The sequence below is a fragment of the Poecilia latipinna genome, unplaced genomic scaffold (assembly GCF_001443285.1).
Source record: "Poecilia latipinna isolate Pla-1442-1.1 unplaced genomic scaffold, P_latipinna-1.0 Scaffold1432, whole genome shotgun sequence".
Classification (NCBI taxonomy): Eukaryota; Metazoa; Chordata; class Actinopteri; order Cyprinodontiformes; family Poeciliidae; genus Poecilia; species Poecilia latipinna.
This window is the reverse complement of record NW_015114048.1, coordinates 3,952-29,854: the sequence shown is the minus strand read 5'-3', so window position 1 is coordinate 29,854 and position 25,903 is coordinate 3,952. Positions and strand designations below refer to the sequence as shown.

The 25,903-nt window shown below is 41.0% G+C and overlaps 1 protein-coding gene across 9 annotated transcripts; it reads right to left on the bottom strand.

Moving 5' to 3' along the window:
* Positions 1 to 201: 201 nt before the first annotated feature.
* col23a1a (collagen type XXIII alpha 1 chain a) lies at positions 202 to 25,903 on the bottom strand. Of its 9 annotated transcripts, none has more exons than XM_015057056.1 (28): positions 25,622 to 25,901; positions 25,501 to 25,527; positions 22,345 to 22,371; positions 21,570 to 21,596; positions 14,678 to 14,752; positions 13,403 to 13,510; positions 9,884 to 9,910; positions 9,762 to 9,788; positions 9,609 to 9,662; positions 9,463 to 9,522; positions 9,324 to 9,368; positions 9,147 to 9,224; positions 8,971 to 8,994; positions 5,927 to 5,971; positions 5,465 to 5,509; positions 5,254 to 5,334; positions 5,107 to 5,160; positions 4,203 to 4,277; positions 4,101 to 4,127; positions 3,911 to 3,970; positions 3,759 to 3,830; positions 3,626 to 3,652; positions 3,477 to 3,530; positions 2,578 to 2,664; positions 2,271 to 2,363; positions 1,593 to 1,631; positions 1,424 to 1,432; positions 202 to 844 (listed from the first exon to the last, which is right to left on the bottom strand). In XM_015057056.1, the coding sequence occupies exons 1-28, from the start codon at positions 25,673 to 25,675 to the stop codon at positions 794 to 796; spliced, it is 1,452 nt and encodes a 483-aa protein (XP_014912542.1). In that variant the 5' UTR covers positions 25,676 to 25,901; the 3' UTR covers positions 202 to 793. The 9 variants fall into 9 exon arrangements, with proteins under 9 accessions (XP_014912542.1, XP_014912545.1, XP_014912549.1 ...); XM_015057059.1 differs by lacking the exon at positions 14,678 to 14,752 and adding an exon at positions 15,055 to 15,111 and having other exon boundaries at positions 25,622 to 25,900; XM_015057063.1 differs by lacking the exon at positions 2,271 to 2,363 and having other exon boundaries at positions 25,622 to 25,903.

Sequence of the window (25,903 nt, the reverse complement as noted above, 5' to 3'; positions counted from 1 at the left end):
TACATATATATATATATATATATATATATATATATATATATATATATATATATATATATATATATAAACACATTTAAGTCAGCAGCAAAAAACTTCTACTGTTGTCCAAAATACTGTAAGTAACAATCTTCGATGATTCAAACTGCATCAGCTGAGGACGCTTATTTCCCACGGCAACACTGATTGATCCAAAATACTGCAAATGGTTCCTTCATATTTTACTCGGTAATCAAACCAATACACAGGAATGCAAACTGTAACTGGAGAAACATAAAAACAATATGCAAAACTAATACAACACACAAAATGTAAGCTTTACATTAGTTGACTTAATGGTATTTTGAAGGGATCTTATATGTAAATAATGCTTACTGCAAACAAAAATGAATATTCTGTCGTGTCAGGGTTTGACTGGAAGTCCCACATGCTGTCAGAGTGCTAAACAACACTGCCATGCACTAATATTTTACAACAATCTCAAACGACATATTATTATAACAGACTATCTGCACAGTAATTCCCTTCCTTATGTGCCAGGGACGTCAGTGACTCCCAGAAAACTTCCACTGGTTATCAAGCTACCGCGCAACATCATCAGCAACAGGTTTCTTTCCCATCAGAGGTGAATGTGGAAATGCAGAGTTCTGTCGCCCCCTCCTGGAGAGTCTCTGTAATGCAAGATCTGAGTGTGACGCAGAGGCATCAGATATGAAGCTCTTCTTCAGTAAAAGCCCTTTTGCTTCACTCTCTCTGCCCATTTGTGTGTCCTCTCCCCGCCGGGGCTCCATTTGTCTCAGGGCTGAGAGAGACGCTTACGTTTGAGCTTCTGCCTCGCCATTTCCTCCTTGTAGAAAACACACACAGAGAGAGGACAAGAGAGCACTGACTCCAAACTCCTCCGTAAAAAAAAAAAAAAAATCCCATCCCTTCGAACATCCATCCATCCATCGGTGAGATCTGGATGAGTGCACACACCGTCATACAGCCGCTATGCCACTTGTGGTTACCACACGTCAGTCACACTCTGTTAGCGAGGCACTCTTCTACTCCAACACTGACATTTGGACTGTCCTTCAAGCTAAAAGTCCCACTGCCAGTTCATGGCTGCTTTCGCACTGCATTGTGAGTTTTACAAAAAGGCTAAAAAGGTCCTTGTTCTTTATCTTTCAATATATTATATAATAGGATTTTATTTTATTTTTTAAAAAGGGAGGAAAAAAAGGCTGTTGGGGTAGTAACACTGCTGCAAAATATACCATATCAATATGTACAGGTCCCATGCTGCTGGTTAGTCATCACTGCAAAAACAAACAAAAAAAAAACACAAAAAATAGCAAAGACTGATTAGTTTGCACAAAAATTAAGCAAGGTTTGCATGCGTTATCATTATTATAAACTCAAAAGCATGGACTGATATACTTACAAATAGTCTCTGTGTTAAATTAGAGTCAGTATGTGTAAAATCAGTTGAAAAGTCATCTGTGTATACTTTGACTGTGCTCCCTACTCCCTAACTGCACCTTTAACGAGCTCAAAGGTGACGACTACTCAGAACTGCATAAATTACTAAAAATGAAAATTCAAACGCTCACCTTATGCAAACAGCCTGGTATTGGAAGCCCGTCATGTCCCTGCAGGCCAGACCAGAGGTGGACAGTTAACGTTTGCAACTCAGCGGTTTTTTAACCTTAAGTGGACTGAGGTCAAAATAACACTTTATTTTGGTAAATATTAGAGTTTAAAGCACCTTTCACAGTTCCTGGTAAAAATGTGTAAAAAGCCCTAAAATAAATTGATTTTTTAGTGCAGAAACATAACATCGCATTTAAAATATAGAAAAATTCAGCATTTGCTTTTGATACATTTTTGAAAACAATTCCATGTTCAAAAATAATTTCTTTCTTAAAGAATCATTAAATCAATAATATATATAATTGATATTTTTGTAATGTCAACTATCTTTTTAAGTTCAGACAAGGAATGTTTAATGAATAATTCATCTTCTCGTTATCCTCAGTTATAGATATGACATCAGAAAGTCCCAAATCTTTTAGCAGCTGTCAGGCTTTAACCTCAACATATAGTCAGTGCATATTGCAACCATAACTATTTACTGTCTGAGAATAGATAAGGATATGGTGGTATAGGACTATATGCCATAGTTTGACTAAAGGAAAAAAAAAAAGCAAAAATAATAAATAAAACAAGACATGATAGATGAGAAGCAAGTGAAAATAAAGAGATAGAGTAAAGAGGGAAAGATACTGTACCACAGGACAGGGGGCCTCAGGGCCAGAAGGAGGAAGAGGAGCAGGAGAAGAAAGCCCTGCCTTCACAGAGTGACCTTTACTCTCATCACAGCCCTGTGAGAGGACGTCAGTTACACATTTACAGCCACCAGGAGGAAACTCAGAGAAAATGATAGGAAAAATACTGAGAGCGAAGGAAACACAAAAGGTCTTCAAAGAAGAATAGATGAGATTGAGAGAATATCAGGTATCACAGAGCATGTGTGTGTGTGTGTGTGTGTGTGTGTGTGTGTGTGTGTGTGTGTGTGTGTCCATGATGAGGACATACCACAGGACAGGGCTGGTCCAGTCCTGGAGGACCTTGTTCTCCCTTGTTGCCCTTCAGACCTCTCTTCCCCACCGTCCCTCTGTCACCCTGAGGCATGAAGAAGCCAGAAGTCAGACCCACATAAAGAGAAACAAACTAAGCTGCATAGATTATAAACTGAAATCATAGCACTAATGTAACAAAATATTACATTAGTAACTAAAAAGAATAGAAAAAACTTCAATTTCAGTAAATGTATTGAGTGGGGAGAAACTTTGGGATAGCTTTTCAACAGAAACAACCAATGATAACCCATTTTCTGTTTTTACTTCTGGTTTCTGAGATAGGTTATGATGTGATGATTTATAACGAGGGTCTATTTATCCAGGGTCTTTGAAAGAAAGAAAGAAAAACGAAAAAAAAAAAAAAACCAGGCCCACAGCATCACAGATCCTCCACATACTTAAAAGCTGCAACAAGGTGCTTTTCCACATATCCATCCTTTGTTTGAGGCCAAACCCACCTGGATATTTGTTAAAGAATCTCAACTCGGTTTCATCTGACCAAAGGAAATGCTTCCAGTTAAAATCCCACTAGCATTTAGAAAACTTCCTGGTTTCATTCACATGTGTGATAATGGACCAAGAAATATTTTTCCCAATGTCTTTTTTTTCCACAAAATACTTCAGTTGCCTTTAACGTAAAGGCATTATCAGGACAAGAAATAATTATGTCAGCTGTAATTTAGTTAGAAACAGCTATTTCTCTTTCTGAGGGATTTCTCCTCCTCTCATTAAATGTTCCAAATTTAAAGGTTAGCTACTTTTGTGTTTTTCTAAATGAAACATTTTTATTTATTTATTTTTACTCTTCAACATTGGTCACAAAAATATCTCTGCATCTGTACAACCTAAACTAACCTTGTCTCCTTTTTCTCCTCGTTCACCTTTGTCTCCTCTCAGACCCGGAAAACCCTGAATGAAGAAAAGACGAGACGGTTCGACAGATGTTTAAGTCGAGGTAAAAAAAAAAAAAGAACCATCAACTAAATTCACTTCGACAAACTCACATCTAGTCCCGGCTCCCCCGGTCGGCCCTGCAGACACGCATTTGAAAAATCACACTTGTTATTTATTTATTTTTTTTTAACAGAAATCAAATGAGGTTTATAAAACATACATTGCAGCTTATTATTGATTTACCTTTTCCCCCTTTGCACCTGGAAGGCCCACTAACCCAGGGGCCCCAGGTGGGCCCTGGTGGCCGTCCAGCCCCTGCAGATGAAGGTAAACAATTGGTGCTGCGTGATATAAGCGACTTAGCTGTATGAATATTGGCAAAGAGCGTGACTTACTTTGTATCCAGGAGACCCATGATCCCCTTTCTCTCCCTTGATCCCAGCTCCTGGTTCGCCCTGCGTTGTGATAGCACAGCGGTTAAGATCCCAGCACACACACACACACACACACACACACACACACACACACACACACACACACACACACACACACACACACACACACACACAGGCATCTCAGGCTTACCTTAGGACCGGGCATGCCATGCAGACCCTGGAAAAAACACATCACACAATGTCAGCGTCCGTGCCTGCAGGAGTCCAGGTGATGTGGGATGTAAATACTCACCATGGATCCTGGGGACCCGGGAATTCCTGGAGGGCCCGGAGGACCGGGAGGGCCCGGCTGAGAGATCATCTGAATCTGGTGAGGAGAAAAGTGAGAAAAAGGATGGAGGGATTGTTAACGTTTACATCAAGAGCAAGATGTGATTCGAGTTTTTGAGACGTAGCTCTGATGTAACAGCATTTTTGTTTCTACGGCAAAAAAAAACCCCAAAAAGCTGATGAGGAGATGAGGTGGTGCTAAAAACAGGATGAGCCTTGGAAAAAAAAAAAAACAACTGTTAGAGGCTTCAAATGATTGATCTTAGGGCATTCAAGTGTTTGAATGGCCCAGTTCAGACTGAATCTAAATGAGCATCCATGAAAAGCCTTAAAATTCGCTGCTTGCAGACGCTCTCCATCCAGTCTGACTGTGCTTGAGATTTTTTGGAAAGAAGAACGGAAAAAGTGTTGAGATGATTTGTTTGGGCAGCACACTAATTTATGTCTGTTTTCTTTCCTTCTTTCTTTCTTTCTTTCTTTCTTTCTTTCTTTCTTTCTTTCTTTCTTTCTTTCTTTCTTTCTTTCTTTCTTTCTGTCTTTCTTTTTTTTACTGAAACATACTTTTAAAACTATTTTCCCTCCCACTTTAAAAATGTTCACTACTTTGTGTTGGTCTATCAAATAACATAAAATATACTGAGGATCAGGGGACACAAAGTGACAAAATGTGGGGGGGCGACGGGGGAAATCAGCAGGTCTTAATGTTTTTGAGACTGTTTAAGGTGTTTAAACTCAATGTTATTTTTAAACCTAACTAGAATATATAAAGCAATAAAAAAATAATTGCTTGAAACTATTAGTTGAATTCACGTCTGTGGTAATTTGACTGAAACGTCAGCGCGTTCATGTGTGCGTTAAAAACTAACCAGGTTGTCATCCAGCCGGCAGTCTCCTTTTTCCCCCTTCTGTCCGTCCATCCCCTGATCCACACAGAGGCAACGGTTATTTTCACTGTTCACCATTTGAAACCTTTCTTGAGAAAAACAAAAAAGCTTGTTTCTGTCACGACTTACAGAAGGTCCAGACAGACCCATCTCTCCTTTCTCTCCTCTCTCACCAGGAGGTCCCGTTTCACCCAAATCACCTCTGGATCCCTGAAAGGTCGTGACACCGAAACAGAATTCCACTTTAAATATCTTAACTTCAGTGAAGATGTTACGCTGACTCTAAAAACTTAGATAATTCTCGAAAAACATCCAGTCCGCATGTGTGTATAGTTTGTACCTTTTCTCCATCTACCCCTGCAGGCCCAGGCAATCCAAGCTCTCCCTAATTTAGGTAAAAAAAAAAAAAAAGGAGAGACACAAACGTTGGTTATTTGGTGAACTTAAGGGGAGCTTATCGATGCATAAATGTTTAAAGTAGATCTTAAAAAGCGCTCAGATCCCTAACCCTAAAATACTTTTTTAGGTTTGGTGCAATTCCACTGGAAAAACAAACATGAAGTGCATAATTGTGCGCACTCCCAAAATAATATTTTTTGACAGAGCTCCTTTGGCTTTAATTTCATCATTCATAAAGCTTTGCTAGGACTCTTTCAGCATCCCACGTCTTGACTTGGGGATATTTATCAGAATCTCTCAGACATCCTTCAGGTGACTCATTTTAACACAGATGCAGCCACTTTTCAGAGCAGAATACTGATATATTAATATTATAACATATGAGGATTTCATCTTGACTTACCTTTTCCCCTGCAGGGCCAGGAGGTCCTGGTGGTCCAGGTGGGCCCTTGAGACAGACAGACAGACAGACAGACAGACAGACAGACAGACAGACAGACAGAGGGGATGTGTTTAATTTTTACTTCACATTAATCAAGTTTAAAGTTGCAACAACCTTTTTTTTTTGCTGCATTCAAACAAGTGGAGAGAATGCAGCCGAGCTTCTGTAGAGACAATGCTAACATCCTGTGACCCTGTTAGTAAATAGCAGTCTTTAAACTGTCTTACTGAAAAATGTTAAGTGACTAAGTTGGTAGGACAATGATGTTTTGTGCTGACAACAGCAGTCTCTTAATATGTTAAGGTCAAAAGCCTCCTGGACAAGACGGAGGTCAATGAAGAGTTGGAAATGTGGCAATAAAAAAAGCCTCTTTCTCTCTCTCTCTCTCTCTGTATATATATATATATATATATATATATATATATATATATGAAAAATATGTATATGTTTGCTCCTTATTACTTTCCTTGTAAATAGGGGAGTAAACAAATCCTCTGCTGATTGCGAACAACTTGAAGCCATTTCATCCAGCAGCGATTGTAAAACACAACAAGCTGGCATCATTTTTCATGCTGTTGATTGTTTTGCTGGAAACTGAGGCAAAAGGCAGGGGAAGCCAAGCATCCATTGGACTTTATGTAACGCTGGATAAGAATTAGCACGCACATGATTGCCACATTCTCTCAGTGTTGTCTGCTGCGTGTAGCAGGCCTCTTTAATCACGCTCCCTTAATCTCTGCGTCTGCAGTCGTACACTTGTTACTCCATCCTCTGAAGGCTTCGGCCATCTTGAAGTAATAGGAGTTATAATAATAATAAAAAAAAACATGCTGCGTCTCAGATCTGTGTTACTCCTTTTCCTCTGTTGACTCCGCGAAAGCGGTGAAATCCTGGGAAACCAGAGATGTTTACGCGACACCATTTGATCTGCAGTATTTCATCAGAGGTTACTGAGCTCTACTCAGGCAACCAATCATATAAAGAGCTGCAGAATGAGGACCAGAGACTAACCAATAACATTATGGCATTACTTTACACCAAATTCATCAGCGCAGATGAAACGCGAGAACCCGCTCCTCACACAAACAAAGTGAATGGATCAAATGCAACATGGGTGGCCGACCAGTGAATTATGAGCATTCAGAGGGTCCGCCAGAGGCCCAGTGAGCAGACTTTGTGTGCAGACTGAACCTCTTTGACGAGAGGTTTCTGATAAGATCTTCATTTCGTGTTTCTACCATCTGTTTTGAAGCTATCTGAGGATGCTGGGCTGTGACTTGGTTTGAGATCAGGACCCAAAGGGAATTGGCTCGTGCAAGCTTTTAATCAAATGCAAACACCACAGTGCAGATAGCCATCTTTCAGTAGCATGTATTCCCCGGTACGAGGCAGGATGGAGATCAAGTGGATGTGGGCAGAGCTGTGACTGTAATGAGTGTGGAGTTGCCCTTCCTACTGTTAATCAAAATTTCCTGCTCTTGTCAGGAAGAGTTTACGCAGAGCACTGTTTTTTTTATGACCTATGTATTTCATTCATATTTTTAATGTGATAAACCAACATGAAATAGTTGGAAGGGAAAAAAGAACTTGCTTTTCAATTATTATTTTTTTTATTATTATTTTTTTTTACAAATAAAAATCTGAAAAGTGTGTGTGTGTTTGAATTTATATTTCATCATCTTAACTCTCATCGCCCTAAATACGATTTAATACAAGCAACTAAAGTTTCCTGCTTGGAAGGTAAAATTAACTTGTGTACACTTTAGTATCAACATGCATCCAGCCGGTGTCTGAAGGTTTGGGAAATTCCCATTAGTGAACACGAAGCATCAAGAAGACCAAGGACCAGGGAGAAAGTTAAAAAAAACAACACTGCAGATCACTGAAACACAGCGGCGGCGGCGTCATGCTGTGGGGAGGCTGTCTCTAACTGCTTACTTTGTGTCATTAGCATGAAATAAACAGAAGAAGAAGAACGTGTAATGGTCACATGAGACCAAAATTACACATGTTTTTGCCTAGAGATAGTTTAGTGTCTCTACAAACACAAACAATTCCACACCATCTGCAGGAAGAAACACGGCAGTGGAAGTGCCATGCTGTGGGCCTGTTTCCTTTAGCAGGAACAGGTAATCTGGTTAGAGGGCTTAAACGACTTGAGACAGGTGTGTCACTTTCACGGCACAAAGATAAACACAAAGCAAGAAAAGGCAAGAAATGAAAAGAGACGTTCATAAACGCTTTGAGTCTGGTCAGAAGTATTTAGGGGAAAAAAAAAAGCACAGATTTCAGCTTCTCGATTTCAAAAGCCGATCGATAGATTCACGCTGTAATTGCAGCGCAAGGTGTTTCCATTTATACGCCATACTGACTCAGTGGGGCCAAACACAGATTTTTACGTATAAAAATAAAAAAAGAGAAAAACTAATTTCGTCTCTTATGTATCCTTTTACTTCACAGCTGCAGACAACACTGTTGATCTGTAGCATAGTGAAACACATAAAGCTTGCGGTTGCAACAAGACAAGAAGTTCAGCGAATGTGAAGACGCATGAAAAGCGCCGCATGGGAAAATGCCAGTACCAGAGAAAGCACGCCATGCTGCCCGCCAGTAACATTCACACAACTCAAAACGCTGAGGCGAGCCCTGCGGACCGTTCCGCACGGTTACACGAATGCCTTCGGGCTACACGTTATCTGATGAAACAACACAGCTGCGATGCATCAACTGTGGCTGCGCGTTGCATCCCAGACGAGGACGGAAAGCACCAGAACGCAACAGACCCCGGCGTTCAGAGAGTCTCTTCAGATGTGACATCTAATACATCTGATGTCGCAAAAATCTGGACACAATATACACACAGAGACGACTGTTGAGGCAGGTGTGGTGCGAGGGGAGGGGGGGTGGGGGGGGAACGCACAAGGTCTGTGCCAATGCAGGCACGTAGAGTGGTGTTAGTGACTCGTCACGCCACCAAAAACCATGCAGCAACAGCAGCGGATTACCGAAACGCTGATGGTTTTGATGGCCTGTCAAGAAGAGACAGCAAGGCGGTTCACTTTAGAGGTCTCTGGCTGAAATACTCAAGATTTATTTCCTACTACAAAGGCTTTCGAGTAAGCTTAGGTTTCCCTGAGCCCTATTGTGGGATTCGGTGCTAAGTTTACAAGATTAAACTCACCTGGAAGGCATCTAGGAGCTTCCCGTTGAAATCGACAATATCTGAGGAGCCGGCAGAGCCCTTTTCACCGGGATAGCCCTGCAGCAGGGGTTTGAAACGATAAATGCATATCATTTACATACCTGGCAACAAAAACAGAGTAAATATTGCGGATTTATGTTGTAAATGAAAACACACCATGGGTCCCTGTGGTCCTTGTTCTCCCGCTTCTCCTTTATCGCCCTGTGTGGGGAGCAAAGGTCACGTCAAGTGACATATCATGCATCATAACTGTGACTGTAAGCTTTGCCGTAAAACCACTTCAGATTAATTTTACCTTTAATCCTGGGACTCCATCCATGCCTCTCTCTCCTTTCTCTCCCATACCTGGCTCCCCCTGGGGAATTACAAGAAGAACCATAAGTAATGTGTTAAGAACATTTTAAAAATTGTGAGACTAACTTTGTGAATAGCTAATTATACCCTCTGCCCTGGAGGGCCCTGCACTCCTGGATAGCCAGGCTCTCCATCTTCTCCCTGCCAGTCAGCAGATTTTAATGAATGTAAAGAGTGAAAAGCTTAGCAGCGAAAATAAGTCAGAGGAGTCCAGGTGGGTAACTGATTCTTAAACTTTACCGGTTTCCCAGGCGGTCCCTGCGGTCCCTGAAGTAAAAAACAAAAACAAAAACAAATAAATAAATCAGATACAGAAAAAAAGTGAGTTTTTGGAAACATAAAAAATGATGAACTACTCTCACCTCAACACCATCCCGACCTGGCAAACCCTGAGGAGGAAACAGAGGAAAAACTCCGTGAGGCAAGAAATGAGTTACTGCAAGAGTATGGCCACTAGATGTCAGTGTGGACTAAGGCCTTAAAGGAAGTCCAGCCGTGTCAGAGGTTTATTTGCACTGCTCTTGATTGGAGTAGGATTTAAATGATAATTTATGTTTATAATCCATACAAAATCCTACACACTAGGCTGTAGTAGATAGATACATACAGTCTGTGAATAAGCATTGCTGAATGAGTGATCATGAGTGGCTGCAGCTGGTAGATGCTCTTTACAATAAAAGTCATTTCTTTGACAGCATTCACTAAACTGACCAATAAATCAGGATGATGGAGAAGACAAAAGGACCTGGCAAAGATCCACAAAGGTGAATTCTAGATTTGTGATACTAACTATGTGAATAGTTAACAAAAACAAATTCCTAAAACAAAACTAGTTTGTTTTACGGTCGGAGGAGACACAGGTTCAGCTATATGGGAGGAGGCAATGCTTGGAGTTGTCAAGCTCTGACTTTTTCCAACCTAAAAAGCACCGACTACCAAGCACGGTGATGGCAGCATCATAGTGCGAATCTGGAAAGCAAGCCTTCCATTTCACCTCAAATCAGGAGCAAGGCAATAAAAACTTGGACACAACTCGAAGTTAAAAAAATAAATAAATAAAAAGAAGAAGAAGAAACACATCAAAGCTTATTTTAAAGCAGATAAAGCTGGCTAGTGTAAAGTGTCTGGAACAGTGTTACCACTATCCTCAATTCGAGCCGATTAAACTAATTTCCACCGACTCCGATAAGAAAAGTGGCTAAGCTTCCTGCCTCATTCCTGGCGATAACAGCTTCTTATTGAAACATTCAACCAGGTGTCAGTCAGGGTGTGTGTATATTTCAACTTGTGTGAACGATTTTCGCTGCACTGCTGACTGGTGTTCTGGGTTTGAAATTCCTCACAGCCGTTTGCTGTACAATTGTTGCACTCTTAAAAAAAGTTCAAGCGAATCATTAAAACATCCAGGCCATGATGAGTGCATGCAAATGTTTCACAGAAACTGTCACACACTGTGATAGATTGAAATATCTAGTTTTTCTGGTACTGATAGATAAAAGCAGAGAGATCAGTGACAGTAAAAAGCAAGTAAAGGGATTAAATATGTCAAAAGGAGTAAATCAGTGAACTCTTTGATATGCAGAATAAGGACATTCCTTCCTTCCCATAGTGAAGTGATTGATTGTTTTTGCTAGCTTCTCATACTAACAGTGATTTCTTCATTTGCTCAACCACTCTGCTTTTTAATGCAGGAAAAAAACTCCTTTTTCATTTCCTCTTTAGCAAATACAACGATTGAATTTGAAGCCCCGGAGTCTGCATGCGATGCAATGAGCTGCGGCTCCAAACAACATCAAACACCCACGCTTCATGTCAGTTTTCATGTCTTTCTCCATCTGTCCATCAGCGATTTGGCTCATTTAGTTAAACAGACTTATCGGCTGTTTGCGGGGACCAGGTGGACGGCTAAATGTCTGCTATGAAGTCATCCGTTACAAAGGAAACTTAGAGGAAATCTGCGCTAAAACTCGTTCTCGAAACGAGCCACACACGCACACACTGCAATCAAGGAGTGGTGTTTACTTGATCTCTCAGTGCACTCACATAAATGCATATACATCGGAGGGCATTAACTTTCCATTTAGCTCTCATATTTTACAAAATTTTGCAGGGGCTACTAAGACATTTCCCAGGTGTTTCTCCTCTTCTTGCGCTCTGCCTGCACATACAAACTGTCATCCAGATGCACCGAGCTGCCCTGTGGTCCGGTTCTGTTTCCATCCTCCTGCCGTCTTTTAACCTCTCTTCCCACCCCTCTTACCTCGGCCCCATCGTTTGATCTGCCCCGCACAGCAGCGGGAAACAAATCGCCGTTGCAAATAATTTCTGAACAGCGCTTTTTATCTCGAGTACAGAACTGAGCCCCGGTTCAGATGTCAGATGGATTCTTGATTACGGAGGCCGGAATTTATGTAGGCTTTGAATTAAGCCGCTAGGGCAAATCTCACATTATTCAAATTCGAAAGCTGCGAAATTGATTCCCATATTAAACCGAAACTCCCTTCTAAAGTGTCTTGTTTTTCCACATTTTTCCAGGCAGCTCAGGGATGAGGCTGTGGGGAAGAAGTTTGATGCGAGGTAAGACAATAAAACAATATCAAAAGCAGAGGAGACGCCAAGAGTTTACTCTGCAGGAGCTGCAGAGATCCACAGCTCAGTTGTTAAAGCTGTTGAAAGAAGGGTTTTCTTTTCTTCAGAAGCATAAACAAGTTGTTGTGATTGGATGGGAAGATGTATTGTGCTAATTTCAGAGCAACCCTGGAAGAAAACGTCTTAAGAGGCCATAAAAGACCTGAGACTGAGATGAAGGCCAAATGGAGAATCAGAAGCAGGGCCAAAAAGTATTGAGTGTTTACAAATGATCTATTTGTTACTAATCTAAATGAATATAATTTTTTCTCTTTACAATTTTGTAATAGTTTGGGCTGGCACCAAATTACAGGGTGCAAAATAAATGGGTTTCTACGGATATGGGTACGTTTGCAAGCATCAGGTGTTAAGAGGACACCCATGTCGGCGGGCTTCCTCACTTTCTCCTGCTCACTCCCGCTGAAACATCTGCCGACAACATGGAGCAGCTCTCAGCTCCACTCTGTTTTGCTGTTTTGGGTTTCGCAACGCCTTTAATCAACTTGAAAAGACCATTCGCCATCAACTGGGTTACATGATGGCCCCCTTTTTGTTCGGCCCGCCTGTTTTTGTCACTTTTTGAGCCGAGCCGACTGCTCTCTGCGGTTCGCTTCAGCGTGTGTTCTCAACTCACCCAAGTCAAAACCAACATCTTTCACGTAAAGCCCGTGGCAGTCCAGCACCAGATGAGAGTAACGCGACTATTATTCCTTCAAATAGATAAACAGAAAAAAAAAAACCCCTGAAACTTTCTCCCCTCAGGAACCGCAGCTTGACGCTGCCACGGCGGATCAGTGGAACGCTGTGGGGCACAGACTTAATTCTGAGCAACAGAAAGTGCCTCGGACGAGGAGCCCGCTATTGTTTCCCGCGGCCAGCAAACTGCCCATGAACTCACCGCAGCGCCGTATCTGTTTCAGTGTGCACGGCAACACAGTGGTGGGAGAAAGCGGCGTGTTTTGGAGAACTTTGCGGCTGCTGACTTATGCAAAACAGATGAGGTTTGAAGGAGAGTTGCTATTTTGGGAGGTTTATTTCTTCTTCTAGGTAAACCACAGCTCACAGGCTAATGCAGAAGAATGAGGTTCGGGGTTCAAGTGCTTTTTACAGAGAAGACCCTTACCCCAAGTGACAGACTGACACAGAGCTTGGTGTTTGCGGTGCAACCTTAGTGAGATGTGAGCAGAGTGACTGATGAGCACTCTGCAACGTGGAGTAAAAAGGAGCTTCCTGCACCCTCGGGATGCCCTTACCGGCTCTCCACCAGGCCCATCCTTCCCGGTGTTTCCTGGGGGCCCACGGGCGCCAGGAGGCCCAGGAGGACCGGGAGGTCCGGCGGGTCCAGCTTGGCCTTGATCACCCTGATGAAAGTGACAATCACATAAAAAGAAGAGTGGGTATTAGAGAAACTATGTTTTTGATTCACAGAAAAGTAAAGCACAACTTTCGGTCACACCGAGTCACTTTTATATGCAAGCAAAACAAAGTGTGGAGAATGACGACAAAAACAAATTAGAAATTCACTTTATCTCAGGCAGTAATTTAAAATACTCAGAGGTGCATTTAGCATGTTTGGCCAGGTGGTGGCAGCAGACACAGATCGTCACCTGACAACATGGCTTTAGGTAGGTCAGGTTTTATTCTATAAAATGACACCCATAGCAAAGATGCATGCATGATATGGCCTAAAATAAATTCGACGTGTGTCACAGTAGAATAATCTCACATTGAATAATCTGATTTATCTCCCTAAAATTGAGAATCAAACTTTGTCTGAATGAGTCAGGTTCTTCTTTGAGTCAAACGGATATTTTGTTACACAGCGAAACATCCAGTCTGATCTGATTTATATTTTAGGGTTTATTTTCATATTAAGCTTAAAAGAAACAGTCTTGTTTGTCAAAAAAAAAAAATAATTTGTTTACTGTGTTATTCCAAATAAAAAGCATTTTGACAACCTCATCTGATGCATATTTCCCATTTGTGTTGAGAACGGAAAACCATTAATGTTCCTAAAGTTTCTGAAAATTATAGTGGAGACACTTTCTCTACACCCATCTGGAGCGTTATGGTTTGCTTTGTTCAGGCGAGTCAAGTGGTGATTCAAGTCATGGTAATTGGAGAAATGTATTTTGTCAGTGATTTTGTCTGTTCATTTTGAAGCCGTCCAACAAAACAGAAAGGAAATTAGCTGCAGATCTTTTAGATAAATGTGCATTCTGATAGTTTTTTTTAAGAACTGACAGAGTTTCAGTCAAATTTAGACAATTAAAACTTATTTATTCATCCCAGTTGCTCTAAAAATAAAATAAAAAATCTTTGCTTCACTAATATGGTTAAAGGAAAAAAAAAAGAAGCAAAGAACAGCACAATCAAATTACGACAAAAATCAAACAAACATAAATTTATTACGCGTAACAGAACCAAAAGGAGCAAAAAAGAACAGAAATGATTCAATTAGCGCATGCAAACGAGAGGCGGGTTAAAGAGCTAAAAGAGGAAGCACATGCCTTTTAGTAGAGGTCTACCTTCAGAAAGCGTCTCTGAAAGCTGCTGGACTGCTCTCCAGCGAGAAAGCCGTGATCATATCGGGGGAAAACCATCTGAGGCGCAACAGATGTGCAGTTGAGGATAAGGGAAAAGAGAACGAGAGAGAAGAGAGAAACAGAGATAAATGGGCAGAGAAATTTGGAAATTTGTGTTAAACCGGGAGTCCGGGCGCAAAGGAGAATTAGGCCGCTGCAGGAGAAAACCGAGGAGTCAAACTCCAGCAGACTGCAGAAGAAAAAAGCTGAGAAGAGGAGCGACGCGATCTTCTCTCTGCAGAGACAGTGACAGATGTGCAGCGGGCGGCGAGAGGTGGCTGCTGGGAGGATTATGGAACGTTACAGCGGGAGTAACAAACCTTGACAGCGATCTGATTACTGTGCAGACCTGCGTATGTGCTGTAGGTCGGAGGACCCTGAGGAGAGGAAGTCGCACAGTGAACAACAACTCACAAAGCAGCGCTGGCAATCTTTGACAAGAAACATCGTCCTGCAGATACGACATTCGTGCTCCTTCAGCGTATTCGCAGTTTGATATGCAAAAACAACAAATGTCAGCGTGTGTGAATAGTGCATTTTTTAAAAAGGATTTTTTTTTACACTAAGAAAAAAAAAACAAAAAAAAAACATGCCATGAATGTGCATTGAACCCTCCCGAGTCGAAAACATGTAAAACAAAACGTTTGACAATAATTTGTCCCAGAAAATATCGAGATCAACGATAACATTTTCCTTTTGAAACCTTTTTGAAATAATATATTGATAATGGCAAGATAGTGCAAATTTGCCCTTTCTGAGGCTGAAAATCTTTAATGTTGTACAGAACACTCAACACTGGAACTGGAAGACGTTTCAAATATCCAAAAATAAAACATAACAAATTAAAAGGAAATAAAACACACACACACACCCAACTGAAACCATAAATAAAATGGATTATGAAGTTTCTGCAAACAAAAAAAAATCACTTCAAAAAATATTATCAGAATGAAAATTATTGAGTTCATTTTAATTTATCACGCAATTAATTGATTAGACGTTCTTTAAAAAGTTTTCTTTCAGAATTGCCTTGCGTTTGGCTCATCCTACCATCTAATGAACTCTGACCTGTTAAAAAAGACAAAAAGTGCCTCATAGCATGATGCTGCCACTGCACAGTTTCACCTTGAGGTTGTGACGATCAGAACGATGTTCGGTGTGGGTTTTCCACACCATATCATTTATTTTTTGGTATCGTCTGACCAGAGCACCTTCTTCTGTGTCCCACTCCTTCATAAAGGCCTCCAGCTAATCCAGGGTCATCATGCTTAACTGCTCTTCTGATTCAAGCTCTTCTTGCCAGTCTTTTCAGATCAGATGGACGACCTGGGCTTCGTGGGACATTCAAAGCTCGGGATATTTTTTTTTTTTTTTTATAACCTCACCCTACTTTAAACTTCTTCACAACTTTTTCCTGTGTCCCATGGTCTTTGTGATGCTGTTTCACTAATGTTCTGTGACAGACCTCTCTTTCGCTCTAGGCTTTAATGTAACAGCTGCATTTATACTGAGACTAAATTACACACTGGTGGACTTTAATTACTATCTTCATGACTTCTGAGGGTATTTGGTTACACTGGATTTTATTTAGGGGTATCAAAGTGAACAGGATTAAAATAAAGCAGAAAATAAAATGCAAGTCTTTCCTTCCTCTTCCCATCTACGCACTACTTTGTCTTCATTTATTGCACAATGTCCCTATGAGATTCACTGGACTTTGTGGATGGAATGTGACAGAATGTGAAGAAGCTCCTTTAAAATGCGTTGCATGTGCATTTTATTAGGACGAAACGGTAAAAATCTGCAAACTGCAACCTTTGCCCCTTTGAAATTTATGCCTCAGTCATCCATCCAAGGCTGTATTTCTCGGTGAATGTGTACGTGTGCTCTGTGGAATGGCTTCCCATCTTTCCCAACCCAAACAGAGGTGGCTTGGCTCTTTCCAGTCAACAGACAGTAATTGTGTTGATTGTCTGTCAAGCTGAAAGGAGCAGAGTTTGTCTGCCGCCACAGAGCTTTGAGCCTCCCTGGTTGAGCTCCCGCAAAAACACGAGCGGGGTGCAGGGCGGATGGAGAGACGTGATGAGGAGGTCGGTCTTGGAGAGGGAGAGGGAGGAACAGCGGAGAGCGAGGAGCGGCAAGAAGGAAGGGAAGCCTGCCGGAGAAGTTTCTGCTAACGACGAGCGCCGGACTGCTGAGGTCCCCCCCCCCACCGAGACCACCAAATGCTCCCTCCTCCTCTTCATGCCTATATACTCCTCTTTTCCCCTTTGTCACATTCACTCATTTACACCGCTCCCACCATGAAGACCACATATGCTTCTTTAAACGTCTCATAACAGAGGAGGCTGTTTCACAGCGGGGATCGCCTTTAGCTCATTCCCATCAGAAAAACCAAGAAAAACAGACATCCCCCCCCTCGGAGTCCGGCTTCAAGTTGAATTTTTACTGCTGTTTCAAGGGAGGCAAAGAGAGAATTTTGGCTGTGGATGCTCGCGACTTGTGCTCGACAACAGAAGGGTCAGATGAACCCAAAGGTGCAGCGACAGTGTCTTCTATGAATAAACTGGAAGATATGGATATCTTCAGGCTTCCTTTTGATAAAGGTTTTCTTAGAGATAGAGAAAGATGCGAAAACTGCACATCCTTTTGTATTTTGGTGGTTCTACAACAGCCAATTTGGGCTTAATGCGCCTCGTTTCCTGCGTTTGTGACCAGGGTCTGCCCGATGATAGCTCTGAACATGATGGATCGACAGGAAGTCACAGGTTGACAGAGATTCATGGGCGCTTCCTGTTTTCACATGTATTCCTTCATCCTGAAAAGTTCAGAGGTGAAGCAGAGCTCACTGTCAAAAAAAGGGCAAAGTGATAACTGAGCTTATGCTGGAATAATACTAAAAAGAAAAAAGAAAACTCCCTACGCAGCACAAGCTCTTACTTGCTTTCATATTAGGGTTTATCGATGAAACTCCACATGGAGGAATCACTCACGGCGTTTGTTTTGAGTCGAGCATGTGTTTCCAAGCAATGTCCTGAGGTTTTGGGGAACTGCAGACTTATCCAAAGGCATCAAAGCAAGAGAGGCCTCGGCCAAGAGCAATATTCACCGTTTGGAAAAACTACCAACAGGGAATGCCAAAAATATTTTGAGTTATTGCCTCAGAATCAAAAATGCATAGGTAGGAAAATGTAATGGCCTACGTCCTGATTGAAATCAGGAATTCCTGCAATGTTTCAGAATCGCATCATAAAATATCTTTCCACTGGGCAAGCTTTGCAAATGTCCACTCAGTTTCAGCTCTGCTATAACACAGTAACCACTTTGTGCTTCCAGCGCACTCACTGTGTGTTTTGCTAAATGTTCAAACCTCTTGACCTTCTTCACAATTTGTCACTTTATACAAACTGCCGCGTGTTTTGTTGGAATTTCACGAGCTAAAAGCAACATAAAGTAATGAATGGCTATGAAGAGGAAGGAAAACGGTGCATAAGAATGAGGAACATTGTGGCGTGCGCTTATATTCACCAATTTTTTTCTGCATTTTGAACAAGTTGATTGGGGATAAGTCTCATATTTCCTGTAGCTGCTACAAATTCTCAATTAGATTTAGATCTAGGCTAGGCTATTAATAGAGATTAAGTAAAAATAATGTTATTATCATTAATCATAGCATAAACATGTCGATAAGAAGAACTCTATATTTGAAGTTTGAGTTTTAAAGCAAAGGAAAGACAGCTTCATTGGTCAAGAAGACACCTACTGTGTGTGTTCCCCACACAGACAAGAAACCTTTCTTGCACAGAAACGGCAATCTGATCTATTTTTCCTAAGGATGAATATACCCAGGATGTATGTGACCGTCCAAACAGAATCTAATATTTACCGCTTTGCGTTGTACAGAAACAGTTTTATTTTCAAACCACACTGGAGGAAATTATAGATAATTACATATTTCCCGTAGATACTAAGCTAATATCACAAACGCAAAAAGAAAACACAGACCGAATGCATAAGGAAAGTTATTTGATTATGTAAAAAAAAAATAAAAAAGTTGAAAGTGGATAGCAACTTTGGCACTCTTTTCCAACAATTGAGTTTTGATGGGGATGTTCAAATGTTTCCATCATTCTCTCATTGCATCATTTCCTCATTTCTGGCTGAGGAGACATAGGCAGCTCATCCAAGGAGTGAGCCACACAAGAAAAACACACTTTTTCTTTCTTAACTACCAGATGACTTTGAGGGACTGCTAAAAGCAACGTGGACAGACACAGTCATGATGAAAATAATTGTTTTTAATATTATTTCTTCATCCAGGCCCAGATTGCTCAAGCTGTTTGTTATGTTTTATTCAGTCCTTAACCCCCAAAAGATGGCAAATTTCTGCTCCCTTAACTGTGATTTCCTCTTTTTGATGGTCTGTTACTTTGTCTGGTTTCAGTTTAACTCATTACTCAGACTTTCCCTTTCTAAACCTTTTCGAGTAGGTGGACACATTCTGCTATTGCGAAATAACTATTTAACACAGGTGCAGGATTGTAATAAACTTCAAAAATGTTTAAGCCTTAAACCTTCTATGATGCTAGCGAATGCAAATGCTTCTTGAAAAAAAGAAGAAATGTTTTAAGAAAGTTTTCATTGATTAATTAGTAGATTTTTAATTCTACATAAAAAATGATGAATCCACAAGCAGTTATCTTTTCTTATGAATATTTTATATCACCACCAAAGCTGGGCTTTGAATGACTAATGATTATTATTTTTATTTTCTTATTTTTCTTGGTTTTGAGGTGGAACTATTATTGTGTTATGACTTATTCTAGGCAAAAAGGTTAATCTCCTGTTAGACTTTAGCAGATTTCCTCACGTTATCTTTATAAAATTGTCTCTAGACGAAGAGAGAAACATAATATAGTTTTCCATTTTGGGTCAATTAAGTTGAATTTCCACAAAAAGAAGAAACACAATAACCACACAAGGTTTAGCTGCTGCTTATTTCAAAGTTAAGTTGAACTGAGTCATCGTACTTGATGTCTAATATCAGGATATAAAAATAAACTCTTCAGCCAGATTTAGATTAATTTTAGCCTTGACAGCCTTTTCACCAATAAATGTTTATTTGTAAATTAAGCAGCTTTAAACCACCACACTCCCACCACAGCGCTTAGGTAATCATGTCTTTGTTCTTTATTTTTTATTACTTAGTTCAACATTTTTCAGTGTAGCTTTGATTAAACGCTTCTGTGGTACAAACACTTTCCCACTGCAGACATTTAATGAAGGTCACCATAAATGATCTACATCTGCTGTGGAGGTTAGGCTATTTATGAGGCTTCTTCAGGACTATTTTTAAATGGCTACAAATGAAAAGGGTCTATTTTCCTCTTACTCACTTTCTTTCTTTCTGTCTTGTACTTAAAGATCCCCTTTGCCTGTATAGGACGCCTTTGTTTTATGTCTATATTTTTATCGTATGTGAATGTCAAGTATTCCCTTTCATCCTTGTTTGGAGTTCAAGACAATGAGGATATCCCAAATATTTTTTTTTTCTATTCGCATGTTTGATTGCAGGAAATAACCCATAAAAGTTATTTTAAGACAGCGTGGAGTCTGGGTTTCACGTTTGTATTTGCTGATTAATGGACAGGGACGAACTTCCAAGCTGTTTGCAAAGGTAAATCATCCTCTCCACCCCATGTTGCCTTTTATTCAGTGCCTTAGATTTCCATGTCTTGGAAAACTGGGAATGTACACCAACATACATCCTGTCCCACCCTACAAAATTTGATTTCCCTTGAGGACAAGATGAAAACTTTTTAGCATATTGTAAAACAGTCGTATAGTATAAAACTCTGTATTGAACTTAATATGACAGTGACTTTAAGTTTATATTATATATAGAGAGCAAAATGCACGCAGTCCCTTGAAAAAGTATAAAACCCCATTGAACCTTTACATATTTTGTCAAATCATAGCTGCAAACTTTGGTGTACTTTATTTGGATTTCATGTGACAGAACAAAGTAGAGTGTAACAAAGATCTGAAGTGTGTTGTGTGCATTTAAATCGTCTTTACTCTAATACATCTGAATAAAAACGTCTGTAACCAGTTGCTTTCATAAGTCACTATTTACATGAATACATTTCTCTTCTGCGTGATAAATGTTAGTTAACGTACAGCTGCTCTATAAAATTTTCAGAAGTTCACATTAGTGGACAATGAAGACCAAGGAACATGGTTCAGCACAGGGACAAAGTTTTGCAGAAGTTTAGAGCAGAGTAAGGTTATAAAATCATCTTCTGAACATCTCGCGGAGATCTATTTAATACAGAGTGTGGCACAGATGAAAATCAACCAAGGCATGACTATTCCACCTTACAAGCCAGGCAAGGACAGTGTTATTTCCAAGAACCAGCCAAGAATTTCATGCTAACTCTGGAGGGGCTGCAGAGATATACTAGCGACTAAGAGTTGACGGAAAAACAGGCAGAGTTTAATACAGGGCCATTTTGGAAGAAAAGCTCTGTAGAGGATACAAAAGCCCTGAGACCAGGGCAGAGCTTAGTCTTCCAGTTGTATAGTGACCCTAAACGTACAGCCTGAGCTGCAACAGAGTGGTTTAAATCAAAGGATATTCATGTGTTAGAACGTCCCAGTCAAAGTACAGACCTAAATGCAACTGATAGTCTGTGGTAAGAACTGAAGAACTATTTCACAAAAACAAAAAGAAACAAAACAAAACTATGCAACAACTGAACCATCTAAACTGTGCGAAACGTTTCCCCAAAAACGTTATTCAATCTCTCACAGATGATAAGAAATCGTGACTTACCCTTGGCCCAATGTCTCCTTGGTCGCCCTGATAGAAAAACAGGAAAATAACAATTGTCAGTAGTTCTCAGAATTGTAAATGTACAAACGGCTAATAACTCAAGGGCTACTGTGGTGCCGCAATGACAGACAAGCTTACTTAAAATAGTGTTTATAGGAAGGAAGCAACTCAAGGGTCATCGGTCCAAACCACAATGGGATGTAAACATTTACTGGATAAGTCACTTGGACAGGATGAGATCGGGGTAGTAACAGTGGGTGTGTGCAGGGTGAGGATTGTTTTTTGATGAGGGCCGAAAGGTCACGCTCTCATTATTGAGCAGCTATTGCGACGACACAAAGGAAAGCTGTTTTCTTTTTTTATTTAAAAAAACATTCACATCATCTGTCTGCTGGAGAGAACGCACGTGGATGAGTCCGGCCCTGATGGATCCTGTTCTGCTTATCTGCAGCTCTGCCACTTGAGGGCAAAAGAAAAGCGCTTCAGCACGAGCGCGGGCATCGATAAGCACATGCCAACCTCAAACCGCTAGAAACTTCCAACGTCTTCAGCTGGAAGGAGAGCGGGAAAACATCTGGCTATCACCGAGCTTCACGGAAGGTCTGCAAACCTTCTCGGTGAAGTATATGTTATCTTTTTCCTCATTTAGTCAGTGAACGGCAAAGACTTGAAAGTCTCCAGAGCAATCAAGAGGCTACATGCGTCTCTGTGGCTTTGCAAACAAAATAATGTTAGTGCCCAGCTAAGCACAGCTGGAACTCTAGTTGGAGCATACCTTCTCTCCCTTGGGTCCGGGCAGGCCCTGCAGGAGAGATAAGAGAGATAATCAGAGACAGTTGGGGAAAATAAATCAGTGACGCACCGTAGCGCATTGCGTCTTCTACGTGGCGTAGGCAGAGGGTATTAAATCAAGCAATAAGACAACACGGCGACACCGCTTAATTATGCGTGTCACGGAGATCGCTTAATCCCGACCCGCTTTCTGCTGAATGTAATTCCTTGTTTGAAGTAAAAAAAAAAAAAAAAACATCTTTCAAGTATGTATGCAGGAGTTAAAAAATGTGGTGAGAGATGAAGCTGAAAAGCAAAGATGTTCCTTTTGTTCCTACATCAGTCTTTTTGACAGATGGGAACTTTGAAGATGTTGTCGCGCGGGGAGTCCATGGATTTTTGTGTTCGGCTCTGTGGGTTTTGTTGTGTCTTTGGGGTTGAATGTCCCCAAACACTAACAGAAAACATGAAGCTTTAGTGTTCCTAGGCTGTATATCAGATAAAGATACACAGTCCTGCTTTGTGTTGGACGTTTTGACATAACATTTATAAACGGTGGGCAAACAGATGAGATTAGTTTGCTGGCCGCCTTTCTGTCCCCGTCTGTCCACTGTGCACAAGTGGCACAAGGACGTCACATGTGGTGGCACCACAAACGGAAAAGCGCCACGGTGACAGAAGAACAAAAAGATGGAAATCAGCCAACCTCGACAGGCCCTCCAAACGTAGTCGTGCTCCTTGGACCTCTTCATATTTTGTCATGTTACCACCCCAAACTTCAGTGTACTTTATTGGGATTTTATGTGATGGGCCAAGACAAAGTGGAGCATAAGCATCCAGTGGAACCAATTGTCTTCAGAAGACACTGCGTTACTAAAAAGAAGTAAGAGTAATAGAGTCCAGCTGTGGGTCCCTATAAATCTAGTTGCTTTGTGACGGACTTGGATGGTAAATGGGTCACGTTTTTTATAGAGCTTTTTCAAGTCAGAGGACTCCAAAACTCTTTACACAACAATCAGTCACTCATCCATTCAATCACACACTGATCGCGGTGCGTTACATTGTAGCCGCAGCTGCCCCCCGGGGGCAAACTAACAGAAGCAAGGCTTCCCATTCAATCAGCGCCATCGGGCATGCCGACCACCAGCAGCAGGCGATGCTGCTGGTCCAAGGACACGACAACTGAAACGGACGTAGCGGGGGACTGAACTGGCTACCAACCCGTTACAGGACAAACCTTGAGCCACCGTTGCTCCACAAGATCAGAGGCTTATAGAGCTGATTACTAAACCAAACGCAACAAAAAGGCCCGGGAACACAGCGGACAGGTCAGGAATAGAGGGATGGCTCTGATGTGGCGAGACCTGAAAACCGATGTTCACAGACGCACTTGTATCCATTCTGACAGTGCAAGAGAGATTTTTCAGTGAATAATGGGGCAGGAATTTCAGCCTCCAGATGTACAAAGCTGGTAGAAACATACTACAAAGGAGCTGACGCTGTCATCGCAGCAACAGGTAGTTCCACACAGTATCGATTCAGACGACCTGAACATAAAAATGCAAGCCAAATGCATTTGGCTGATCTTTTTTTCTTTTTTATTAGTAAAGACTTCTGAAACCCTTTCTTCATCACAATTATGCATGACTTTATTCAATAATCACTGAAGAATATGAAAGCAATAGAACAAATATATAGAGAGATATTTAGAGAATAAGAAATCAATGTTCTATCTGAAATGTTTCAAGACATTTTGCTCCATTTTGTTTTGTTTCATAACATAAAATCTCAACATTAAAGTGTGTGTGGCAAAATGTGAAAAGGTCCAAAGGATGTGAGGGTATTAAAGCGCTTTGTTTTGACCCCGGGGACTTAAAAGTGACGCCACAGTTCAGATCATAGTTTGTCTTTCTAAACTTTTTCCATTCATTGTTTGACTAACCTTATGTTGGACTTAGCACTATGTCCCCTCTGGCTGCTTTGTTGAGCCTTTTGACTGTAACTTTTTATTTTTTTTTTCCACCTTCAGACGGGGCTTTAAATTTTACCCCTGTCTTCGTTTTTCTTTGAGCCAAATATTTTGTTTGGACAGGAGCTCCTATTGTTTTATGGAGGACAACTTTGACAAAGTGGGCAGAGTGGAGAGGCAGCCATTGCTGCCTTTCTCCAACAGTGCCTCTGTACTTTAGGTCGAGGTGAAAGCAGGAGGAAAGTTGTGTGATTTTACAAAAATGTACTTGACAGATAACGATCTCCATTTAAGAGTTTTGTCGTACTGGAACTTTCTGCTAACAAATCAGTCATATTATACTTGAGCTTTTCTTCCTGCCTCCTCTTGTTTTTAGCAGGGCGCTCCGTGAATTCAGAAGCGACCCAGGCCAGGAGGTCTACACCTCTCCCGCCGTGGTTTTACGACACACCATTGGTGATGGAGGAGATTCCTATTAAATGACAGACTGAACTTTAAGTCTGTTTTAACAGGAAGCAGGAGTTCAGTAATGTTTGGAAACTACTTAAAGGTCTCCAATTAGGCTTTCGGATGTCAGGGAATGATCCGTTCTAGTTGCATGCAAAGGAAAGATGTTTCCTATGCAAAGCAGGTGCTGCAAATATCATTTAGATGTTACTTAAAGAAATCCAGGGAACAAATAAATAAATAAGATAAAAGGGCTGGCAAGGCGCTGGCGGAGGTCAGCCAGAGGAGGAGCAGAGGACATCGTAATGACTTTTTAAAGAGCCTCTGTTTGAGGCTGTAAACACCATTCTGGCTCCTTCTTTCCCACCGGTGTGTAACCCATTCGCTATGCTTTGCCCGTTTACACGCCACACCTGGGTGTGCCTCGGAGCGCGCGGCGTTTCACGGAAAGGTTGATGAATGGGAGGGCAGAGGGGATTTCTGAATTAGCTTCACTTGATCCATGACTCCCTCGTGACTGTGAGCTCTGGGACGACTTAAGATGTGGAACAGCGATGAAAATAGCTACCATGTTTTCTTTTTTAATAGGAACAGTAAAAATGATTGATGCGCTACACAAAACCCACCTGTCTCCCAGGCAAAGTACCCATCTCGAGTCCCAGTTAACAAAGTCTGTACGTAGGAACGTCTTTATGCTAACTGATGGGTGTAATTAAAGAGCTAAACAGATGTGTGAGCACGTACCTGACTTCCTTTGAGACCCGGTAAGCCCTAAAATGAGAAAAAAAAAACAAAACAAAGAATTTTAGTGTAAAATCGGATCCTTAGAAAAGATCGCAAAAAATCTGTGTACCAGAGTACTTACTGGTTTGCCATCCAAGCCGAGAGGCCCCTGTTGGAGGGAATAAAAGACAATCATGAATAAAATAAAAATAAATGCACCGCATCTAGAAGTGTTGGGAACATCACTGTGATAGTTTTTGTAAAGAACATTTATGTCTAATGAACCTTTTCTGCCTGAGTTACAAAACGGTAACTTTGGAAAAATCTGAGGCTTTTCTTTTCGCTAGAATCTTTTTTTTAAACCCAGTTGTTGCTTAAATATAACAGATTAGAGAGGAAGCAAAGTTTTGGATTTTGTGAGACC